The 12,081-nt window shown below is 33.8% G+C and overlaps 1 protein-coding gene across 2 annotated transcripts; it reads left to right on the plus strand.

Annotated features, from left to right (window-relative positions):
• Window positions 1-2,608: 2,608 nt before the first annotated feature.
• On the plus strand, window positions 2,609-5,495 carry LOC100815463 (UPF0481 protein At3g47200). Of its 2 annotated transcripts, none has more exons than XM_006583480.4 (2): window positions 2,609-2,802; window positions 3,709-5,495. In XM_006583480.4, exon 2 carries the CDS (start codon window positions 3,806-3,808, stop codon window positions 5,387-5,389), a length of 1,584 nt encoding a protein of 527 aa, XP_006583543.1. In that variant the 5' UTR covers window positions 2,609-2,802; window positions 3,709-3,805; the 3' UTR covers window positions 5,390-5,495. The 2 variants fall into 2 exon arrangements, with proteins under 2 accessions (XP_006583543.1, XP_003530155.1); XM_003530107.4 differs by having other exon boundaries at window positions 2,637-2,802; window positions 3,778-5,495.
• The last annotated feature ends 6,586 nt before the right edge of the window (window positions 5,496-12,081 follow it).

Below are 12,081 nucleotides of genomic sequence, written 5' to 3' on the forward strand. Positions count from 1 at the left end.
AAAAAATTATATCTTCGTAATCATTTGAATATTATCTTTGTATCATTTTTGTTGTAAAATCATTAATAATAAATTCATAATCAACATTCTCTAAAAACAATTCAATAGAGATCAAAAGACTATTTTACCTGCCTTATGATATAATAGATCACAAATATAGAATTTTAATAACTTTAATTTAATAAACTTAATCAATAATATCGTGAATAATTAATACTATTTTATAAGTTGTACATGTATTATTAAAAAAAATTAAATGACTTCAAAGAACCCAATATTATAAAAGTTTGATTTTGATTCAATTGTTAAAACCTCTTTAAAGATTTTTAATCCTTCAAATAAAATCTCAGTATCAAGATCTTAAGAATTACCATGTTTCAATTAAAATTTAATTTTTATTATTTTCTCTTATGTTTCTGGTTTATCTCTCTTTACATTTTACAACCCAACCAAACGGAAATAGCTATGGCCAATTGACATTGCTAAAATGTAACATTGTAGCTGCAATCCCTGTAAACACTGACTTGCTAAAAGAATGTACAAGCAATCCTTAAGGTCACTAAGAAATGGAAAGAGCGGTCAGCGATGGTGGCATGTCAAGAGAAGCTTGTGGCAACTGATGGGTGGATCGAGATTCATTGTTTGATTTTGAGATTCCTACAGAGTAGGAAATGCCACAAATCACATGATGAAAGCACCCACTTGCTACCCTCCACCTTTGGTCCACATCTTAATTCTCATTGTCATGGAATGAGAAACCCCCATCTCAACGACTAATACATTTTAATTCTCATTGTCATGGAATGGGAAACTCCCATTTCAATGACTAATACGAATCTACTAACATATTATTTTGAAAACAGGTAAAGGATAAAAATATGAACTTAACTATAACCACGGCCGGCTTGCCTGGTAAAGTCAAAGTTATCAAAGAAAATATGATCCTGAAAACGACCTATCATAGAATTAATACTATAAAATTTTTAATCTAAAAAGAAAATGAAACACAAACAAAAACACTTAATTTGATTAATTTAAATATTTTACTTTTCAAACTTATATGAGATTCCTATTTATAGGCTAAGCATAACAACCCTTGATGTACATGTAGTAAATTCTCACTAACAATTCCAGTAGACCTTAATTATCCACTAACAATTATTTTTCACTAAGCTTTTATTTTCAGCAAAAAAATTACTTCCCACTAACCCACTAATTGCCATAATGGCTTACGAAGCTAAAAAAAAAAAACACTTAATTTTGACCTAGAAAACATCGAAAGGCATCTGAACTTATTCCCTAAAAAACAAAAACGAAAATTACATTGAAATTAGGAAAATTAACTTAATTAACTATTCAGCCCAAAGATTAAGTAATCCACCCAAATGAAGTCCAGTTCACAAATGCATCTTGAGTAATCAGTGTTGGACTAATTTTGCTCTTCAAATTATTGTCTTCAAGTTTATTAAAATAATCTTCAAATTATAGACATGGGATAATTCTTGGATTGGACTTTGATTTGGCTGAAGTTTCTTTAGAATGCACTCCCTAAATAAGCTTTGAAAAGTCTTTTTGCTTCTTTTGGCTTTTGCTTTTGTCATTGAATCTTCTATTGCAAAGGATATTTGAAATATCTAGACCTTGACATGTTAATGTAAACAACACAAGACACAAAGAGACACATAGATGAGAGAGAACGAGACACAAAGATTGTAAGAGCGCACAAATGACATGTGCAACGCGATTGTTCTACGTGACTGTGTGTTTAATAAAGTAGTATGATACGATGAGGCTACAAAGATAATAGAGAGAAATCAAAGATACGAAGATTAGAGGGAAAAAGAAAAGGCTCAATGTCCTTATTTATATATTTACCTAGCGATAAAGATGGAGGAAATAATCTACTACCTTATTTTCTTTATGTTCAACATTGTCATAATTTTTCGGTTCATTTTCCCAAAATTGTAGGTAGGTAAATTTTGCTGGGATTTTTTCATAATAATTTTTTTATATAAATTTTTTATTTTGATATTTATCGATCGCTCACCTCGACCATGTACATGGCCACTGTCTTACCTATACAAATACAATGCATACAAAGCTTACTAGTGATTATGAAAATAGAAATAAATTAAGGTGTGTTTAGTTTTCATTTTTATTTTATGTTTTTATTTTTTATTTTCATTTTAAAAAGATTGGAATTTTAAAAACATGTTTAATTTGATTTCTTGTTTTCTGTTTTCAAGAAATACTTTTTATTTTCTGCTTTTAAGAAATAAAAATACTGAAAATACATTTTCAAAACGAAATATATTTTTAGATTTGCTTAAAATTACATTTTTTGTTACCGCATTTTTATTTTACGTTCTTGGTTTCAATTGAAAGCACTGAAAACAATATTTTATTGTTTTCAGTTTTTGGTTAGTTTGAAAAAATATTTTCACTAAAAATGAAAACAGAAATCCAACTAAAACACATTTTCATCACCATTTTCTATTTTCAGTGAAAATGAAAACAAAAAACAATCAAACCAAACATCCCCTTATATTATATTAAATTATTAAGAATGTTCATTTGCAATATGACGCATCTTCAATACATCAGCATCAACGCCATCTGAAGTAAAATTGGAAGATAAAAGCTGTCTCACTCATAAATTCAATAAACTGGCACGAAGTCTTCATCAGTCATCTTTACATTTGGACACGATAAAAACAGAGACATGGATTAAGGTGGCACAGTGGCAGCTATTATTGAAGAGTTGAAGAGAAACCTGAAACTACAATTTCACCCAACCAACAGGTTCTGAATTGTATCCATTCTAATTTGTAACCTTGTTTTTCATTTTTTTTTCTATTTATTTTGGTGTTTTAATCATAGTGCTAGTAATTTCTTGCATGTTCTGTAGTTGCAAGTTCTCTAAGCAACATATGCAATTGATTTGCTATTTGTTGGGACATACTATTCACTTTTTATGTCTTTCTTTACTTCTTTATACTAACCGTGGTTAAAGCCATCTAAAATGCTTTCTTTTTCAAAAAAAATTTCTCTGTAAGCCATTTGGGAAAGTGTTTCCTGTTTTCAGAATGGTTGGCACCCAAATTCTTTCAAATATGTTGGTAGATGAAAGTCTGGTATATGATACTAAGTTTTATAGCTAGAAAAGTTAAACTAACCTGAAAGCATTTTTACAACATATTTATCTTTCTATTCACGCGTTTTATAGCATAACCATGTCCATATTATTCTCAAAATAACCTAAGAAATTTGGCTTATTGTGAAGAGGGTTAAAAGCGGGTTACCTGTTCGATGTTGGTTGAAAAATTCTGGGTAGCTTCTGTTTTGACGTGGTTAATCAAGTTAAAGAATTGAAAGCAAATACGCACATAGTTTTTACCTGTCAAACGCGATTTCTTCTTTCAAACATGCTATTACCTTTAATTCAAATTTGAAAATTAGGGAAATTCTTTTTACACCCTTTTTCTCATTGGAGCCCAGTATTTTTTGCATTCCAAAAATTAGTTTCCAGTCTGTATAATATAATACAGTTGTGAGAAAGAAGTGCACAAACACAACCACTCTAAAATTTAAAATTCAAGACTTATATTTCATTGGATGGTTTTGTGTTAGTCCGACTCATTTTGCCACTAGTGTTTTACTTGAATCTTTAATTGAAGAAAATGGTACTATTGTTCATGAATTTCACAGGTGTACAACAATGATGGCTTAGTTTGATTTAGGTCTCTATGTACTAAAGTTATGTGTTTGCTGAATTAGAGGAAGTTGAAGTTGGGTTGCTGCAACAATGGCACATGCTACTAATAACAATCCTTCTGCTGATGCTTCCTTACCTGAAACCAAATATATTGATATGGTGAAACATGTGATCAACATTAGAGTCCTAGGAGTCCTAGAAGAGCTAAGGCTGTCTGAGCGTAGCATCTACAAGGTTCCTTGCACACTCCGAAAGGTGAAGGAGGAAGCCTATACTCCCCTGTGCATCTCAATAGGCCCAATTCACCTCGGCAAACAAGAACTCGAGCCAATGCAAGAGCACAAGCTAAGATACTTCCAATTCTTCTTGAAACGTGTCTCATATGAAGCCATGAAGACTTATAAACACTACCTTGAGACCAATGAAAAACAGATTCGACAATGCTATGCAGAGAAATTCCCTGGCATGGCCCAAGAGAAATTCGTGGACATGATGTTGTTGGATGCTGTGTTCATCATGGAACTTTTGTTGAGAAACTGTGAATTGAAATCACAAAGTTTCAAGCACGAGCAAAAACACAAGGAATCCAAATCGTTTCGAGGGAGAAACAGTGAAGATCTCATCATGACACAGTCCTGGCTCAGCAGGAACATCACCAGGGACTTGATCCTTATAGAAAATCAAATCCCTTTCTTTGTGCTACAGAAACTCTATGATGACGTTGTCACTTGTGTCAAAGAGAAGGAAGAACAACACACCAGCTTTGTTGATCTCACCATTGAGTACTTTGCATTCTATGACAGTCAGATGTCTTCTCTTAATGAAAATGAAACCAAGAAACACTATTTCTGTGGCTTACTCCGCAAGTCAAAGAGCAAAGATGAGAGTCCAAAACCCTTCACTGTTGTTCGTAGAAGCGGTTCTGAGGAACCTTGTATATCAAAGAGCGAAGATAATGGTTCCAAGGAAACTTGTAAGTCAGAAAACAAAAATAGTTGTTGTAAACCAGAACACTTCACTGATCTGATAAGGTGGTTTTACCTTCCCACTGAGTGCAATATTGGTCATGCTGATCAGGTTCTAAGAACTGCAACAAAGTTACAAGACTCAGGAGTGAGCTTTGAGAAAGATGATATGGATGGAAGGTTACTAGACATAACCTTTGACAAGACGCCTATTCTGAGCTCATTTCTTTGCTTTGGTTGCTCTCCACTGTTGAACCAATTCAAAGCACGTGTGAGGATCCCCCAATTGAAGGTGGACCACAACACTGAATGCATTTTCAGAAATCTCATTGCCTTTGAGCAGTGTCACTATCCTGAGAAGCCCTACATTTGCAACTACGTTTCTCTTATTGACTCTCTCATACACACTCAGCTTGATGTGGAGTTGCTGGTTGAGAAGGAAGTGATTGTGCATGAATTGGGGAGTCACAAGGACGTGGCGTCTCTTGTTAATGGTCTATGCAAACATGTTGTCACAAACTCGACGTGTTACTCTGACACTATAAATAAGCTCAACGACCATTACATGAACGATTGGAACCACACCGTAGCAGCGTTGAGGTTGGTGTACTTCCGAGACCTTTGGAGGGCAAGTGGCACTGTGGTGGGCATTGTTGTGCTGGTTTTCGCTGTCTTCCAATTCCTCCGTGTTTGGCGTTATCTCTTCTAGAATGTACAAAATGTAACTCAGTTTCGATTATTGTATATATGGCTTTCATGCTTCATCATGTTACTCTTAATATTAATACTATAAACCTGTGTTAGTTGTTATGTCAGAAATTATATATCTTCAAGTGATGCATAACCAGGTTTAATCAATTGTTTCTAGTAATTAAATTGAAAAACATGTTATATGCCAATTGAAAACTAGTTGGAATCTTGAATACATGCATAGTCTCAAACCATGCAATAATTTTTCCTATCGTGCATATATGCAAGGATTAATGAATAAACAGTGTGTCAATAGACAATGCAATCTCATCATTGCAACTAATGCAATGAACCCTGAATTATGATACTATACTACTAGTAGACTCTGGCCTTTAGAAAGAGAGGAAAAATTGTTGGTAATAAATTAAGCACCGTAGGGAGTTGCTTAAAAATGCACATGCATATGCTTAGAACATTTACCTAGATATCTTCCCTAAGAATAGGAACAAGAAAAGAAGGAGCTTCATCAAGAAAAGGAACCTGGTCTAATTATTGTCAGATTCTAATTCTATCCGAACACGTTTAAAAAAAATGAAAAAAATAACAATGAAAAGGAAAAGAATCCAAAGGGACTGACTCTCTTTGAGAGCCCATTGAATCAAAGACAATAGAAGGAGAAGCAATAGTATAAAAGGGAGAGGTTTAAACATCAATTACACATGAAAAAAAAAGAGACACGAATCCCAAGGAGGATAAAAGAGCCAATAGAGTAAGTATCCTTTAATAAGAAACTACAAGTACTTACTAACAAAGTTTATACTACTTTCATGTCATATGAAGTATGAAACATGAACACCATCAATGTACTAACTGTGGATAATTAAAGATTTTAAGTCATCTCCTTCCAGAGATGCTTAAAACTCTTTAACCACTCTATTTCCCCTACCAGGGATATCCAACAAGGTTACTGCACCCCCCGTGTACATACACAACACGCAACGTATGAAACATGGACACCATCAATGCATTGACTGTGGATAATTAAATATTCTAAGTCATCCCCATCCAAAGATGCTTAAAACTCTTTAACCACTCTATTTCCCTTACCAAGGATATCCAACAAGGTTACTGCACCCCCCATGTACATACACAACCCGCAACGTATGAAACATGGACACCATCAATGCATTGACCGAGGATAATTAAATATTCTAAGTCATCCCCATCCAGAGATGCTTAAAACTTTTTAACCACTCTATTTTCCCCACCATGGATATCCAACAAGGTCATTGCTCAGAGATCTCCCTCGTTCACGTTCTTCAGTCCAAAAGCAAGGTTCTATATACCAATTTTAAGGAAATTTAGTATAGATTTCAGAAACAAGGTTAATGACAATATTCAGAGTCAAATAATAAAGGGCTGAGGGGTGTTTCGGATTCTACTAAAAGGAGACATCATTTTAAAATTCTGGTCACGCCAATGTGACCAAGGTTCAGTGAAGATCACGAAAATAACATCAATGTTATAAAAAGATAACTTTTACAACGTCTCATTTTCAAGGGTTTTTCAAAGGAAGTGTAAAAACATCCAATAATGGTTCCCAAGTCAGAAGAGATGCAAATATAGGCTCAAACTAACAATGAGAAGGCTTAGAATAATGGTTACCTCGAAGAAACCGCAAAGGAAGGATTGGAGGTTTCTTTCTCCTCGAGTTGATTTTTGAAGATTCCACTCAGATTAAACTGTTCTTCTCCGGGCGGTGATCTGTCAGCAAGCAAAGGTGACTCGTGGCGGTCACCGGTGGTTAGTGGTGGTGGAGGAGGAGCTTGGGGTGTTGGGGGAGGGTTTAGGAGAAGACAAGGAGGAAGAAGATGGTTGTTTTACATTGTCGGACGTATTTGTAGCCTGCAACACTCGCCCAGACTCGCCTGGGCGAGCTGACCCAGCTCAAATTTTTCTGCTTCAGTAAAAAACCCATATCTCATACCCAAGATGTTAATTTGAAAATCCCAACGGTCAGATTGTGGACAATTGTCTTAGGAACCTTCGAAAACAATTTGAAGACGATCTAATGGTTAACTAATCCGGGATGAGGATTTGACTTAAATAGGTTTAGGTAAAATTTGAAATCTCATAATTTCAACTTAGCTTAACAAAACTCTGCATAACTCAACATCCACATCAAGAAATTCACACATGACTAATTCAAGCCATACCTCAACTCATTCAAGTCAACCATATAGTCAAATAACACAATAAATATAATTAAACATCGATTTATAATTAGTAATATTTTAGGGTGTTACAATAACTCTTTTCTTTATTTATTTTTCTACTTGTCTCTATTATTTATTCTTCAATTTGATTGTCTTATCACTATCATTGTTTAATTAGTTACTAATGTGTCATAAGTATTATGTTACTTATTTATTATATTTTTCCCACGTTTCAACCCCTCACCCTTGATTACTAAATGTACTCCCGTCTTTATTCTATCCCTTTCGATTCCCATTCAATTTATTTGTGCATGTCTTGTCTATTTAATCCATTCATTTTTGCAATTATGTATTAGTATTCACACTTACGTTTTTGTTGGACAAGTGGCCTCAGATATCTTAAGAAAGGGGGTTGAATTAAGATATCACAAGCTATTTCCCAATTAAAAATTCTACTTTGATTTTAACCCAAGTCCTAATATTCCTTTTAAAATGAATTCCTAAATAATAATTCAAATTAAACTTACTAAATAGAAAAAATAAGCAACAATAAATAAAAGAGTTTAAGGGAAGAGAAAGTGCAAACACAATTTTTATACTGGTTCGGCAAAGTCTGTTGCCTACATCCAGTCCCCAAGAAACCCGTTTGGGAGTTCCACTATTTCACAAATCCTTTACACCTTCTGAAACACACAAGGACAACCCTTCCTTTGTGCTCAGATGCTTTACAACAAGAGACTCATAGTCTCTTAGCCCTTTTTCAGAAGTAAGAAGAAGAAGAAGAAATGATCTCTCTTGAAAGAGACAGATGTTACAATGAAGCCCTCAATTCCTTATTGAATAACACAAGTGTTTGGTCAAGGAATTTTTGAAGATAAGAGATTTTTATTTGAGAGGATTATGTCTTTTGTGAACAGTGAAAACTCTGAAGAAAATTCATGCCCAAGTCACCTATTTAAATGCCTTTGATGGCCATTCAAAAATCCAATGAAAAGTTGTGACTGTTGGCAGATTTTCTCAAAAACCCTCTCTGGTAATCGATTACAGCATTGGCGTAATCGATTATACAATTAGTTTTATTCAAAATTCAAATGTCCAACATTCAAAAGCTCTGGTAATCGATTACATATGATGTGTAATTGATTACACACTTACAAAATCATTTTTAACTGTTTTAAATCATTGGTAATCGATTACATAGTTTTGGTAATCGATTACAGCTTTGAAAACTTTGAAAATATTTCCAGAAAGCTTTGTGGCCACTGGTAATCAATTACAACCTCTAGTAATCGATTACCAGAGAGTAAAATGCTTGGAAAAGTTTTTGTTAAGATAGAAACTCACTTGGCCAATCATTAGTGCTTTTCAAAAACTTTTCTAAGAGTCTATCTTAATTCTTATCTTGAGATCTTTGCTTTGCTTGACAACTTGCTTTCTTCATCCTTGAAATTCATCTTGAATGATCTTTGAAATTCCTTGGCATCATCAAAATAATTCTTGAAGCTTTGCTTCTACAATCTGCTCCTTTTTTATGATGACAAGTCCTGAAATCAAGATAGTTTATACAAATATATACAAATACTCCCCCTTTCTTTTGGAGATTATACTCCTCATTTCTTTAAGCTCTCTTGATTTCTAAGTTCTTTAATTTTTCTCCCCCTTTGGCAACATCAAAAAGCCAGAGTACGGGGAAATTTAAAACATCAAACTCAAGCAATCAGTAAACACAAATGTTTCAATAAACCAATCAATCCATATTTATCCAAATCACTAACATCTAAGAGGCCTAATTCTCTCCTAATGTTAAAGAATATTTCCTTAGGGAGAGGTTTTGTAAAGATATCAGCAAGATGATTCTTTGTATCAACAAATTCTAGAACACAATCTCCCTTCAGAACATGATCTCTTAAGAAATAGTTCCTAATTTCTATATGCTTGGTTCTAGAGTGTTGAACTGGATTTTTGGATAGATTGATTCCACTTGTATTGTCACACCTAATGGGTATATGATCAAGAAGGATTCCATAGTCAGATAGTTGTTGCTTCATCCATAAAATTTGGGCATAGCAACTGCCAGCAGAAATATATTTCGCTTCAGCAGTAGATAAAACAACACTATTTTGTTTCTTACTATGCCATGATACAAGAGCAGATCCAATAAATTGACATGTCCCACTTGTGCTCTTTCTATCTGTTTTGGATCTGGAAAAGTCAGAATCAGAGTATCCTATTAAGTTACATGTTGAGTTCTTAGGATACCATAATCCTAAATTGATTGCTCCTAATAGGTATCTTATGATCCTTTTTACTGCACTCAAATGTGATTGTTTGGGGTTGGATTGGAACCTAGCACACATGCATACACTAAAAATGATATCCGATCTACTAGTAAATAAATAGAGAAGAGATCCAATCATACCTCGATATTGTTTCATGTCTATAGACTGATCGGATTCATCTTTATCTAAGTAACAACCAGTACTCATAGGTGTAGCCATGTGCTTTGCACTTTCCATCCCAAATTAACACGTGAAAATTTATGTGGATTTTCATGAATAAATTAATTAAGAGTTTATTTAAAATTAAACAAATATTGAGTATGAGTCAATGTAACAAAGGGTGTTACATATGACATTAATGAGGTCATCATCATGCAGAATCTTTAACTTTGTTATCTTCGTGGCGAGATCGTAATCTACAACATCGTTTATGTATTCGAACAAAGCATCAACTCCATTTGTGGTGAAACTCCATACATGAGTAACGCATATGAAACTTCACCTTGACTAAACCAACAAGGTTGCTACCACAACACTGGTGCCCATGCAGAATGTGTAGCAGGGACTACACTTTGAGTTTCGGCTTCCTTCGGTTTATGGATCCATTGGCTGAAAAGCTGAAACAAAATTGTTCTAGCTAATCATGTTAATTGTAAGCAATGATAAATAATCTTTAGGTTATCCATATGTTCCTTATAATAAAAAAAATTTGTACAACCAAAACATGTTAATTTATTTACACCAAAAACTTGACCCTTTATATTTTTTTATAGGCACTTAATCCTTTATATGACTTTGAATCATGTTTTGATTACTTCGGATATTAACTAAATATATCCTTTAATGTATAATTTGAAAAACTACACATGGGTATGACTAGCGCCCCTTTTTTTTCCAAGGATCTGCCCATCAAATGCAAGTGTCAACTTTACCTGTATGTTCAACAAGAAATTATTAGATAGATAATCTTATATCACATATGATTATGATACTTTTTTTAAGTTTTTGAATTTAAAATAAAACAATTAATAAACACATAGTTGTGTTAAGTAAGAATTGGTTGGGACCATACACTAGGTGGTGGTTCATGACCACTTAATAAGCCCCCTAGACAAGATGTCCTAGTGTATGCATCAATGCAAATGAGATGCACCAACCTTCCATGATGGACACACAAGGCAGTTCCAATTGAGCCCTTATGCGTCGCAGCTCAAACACCAACAAATTCTCCAACTTTCACTCCCACCTCCCATTTGCTCTAGAGAGAGGAGCTGGTACACGAGACGCTGGAGGACTCATGAATGAAATGGAGTTATTTTCTCTGTGAAAATGTGATTTCAGAAGTGTGTGTGTGTGTGTGTGTATATATATATATGAGCTTTTCTATATTTCTAAGGTGGCCAAGGAAGTTTGAGCGACGTGGTTGTGTTATGTGATGTGTGGGAGAAGATGATATTAGCAATTTTGGGTCATACATATATATATCACATAATTGAATGAGTTAGGGCCATTATATAATTAGCCAGAATATTAAAGTGGTCTAATCAAAATATAAAAGTATGGCTAAGGGCATATATGTCATGAAAGGATAATTGTGTCGATACCAGTGATATTATAATTTGATGAGGAGCCAAATTATAATTATCAAATTTGGAGAAAGAAAAGAAGGGCTCTCTACAATTGGAAGGTCATAAAACCAATTTTCTGATCAACCTTTCATCATCATCATCATTCTATTATGGCTAATCCAGGTACGCTTCCGCATCTAGTTTTCATCATGATTTTGAGTATGGGAACACAAAGGGGTTCTATTTATCTATGTACAGTACTTTCTCTCTACATGAATAGAAAGCATGTGATTAGGATTGACGATTGTTTGTTAGAATAAAATTAGGCTGATTGATTGAATCCCTATATTTGGAATTAAATCCCAACATTTGGTATACTTGATTCATGTATGATGTTTGGACAACATACACACATTAGGTACAATGTTTTTGAGGAAACAAAATAAGATTATCACATTACTGCGGAATGAACAATCATATAAAAGGTGATTGATAACATCAAATTAATATAACAATTGTAACACATGTAGAGTAACACTACGGTGCAGGCATAACAATTTGATGTGTTAATGGGTTATGCATTTTATGAGTTCCATCCACATATTTCATGTGGGATAATAGGTATTAATTTAAATGTATCATTTATAT

This window comes from Glycine max, chromosome 7 (genome assembly GCF_000004515.6).
Source record: "Glycine max cultivar Williams 82 chromosome 7, Glycine_max_v4.0, whole genome shotgun sequence".
Classification (NCBI taxonomy): Eukaryota; Viridiplantae; Streptophyta; class Magnoliopsida; order Fabales; family Fabaceae; genus Glycine; species Glycine max.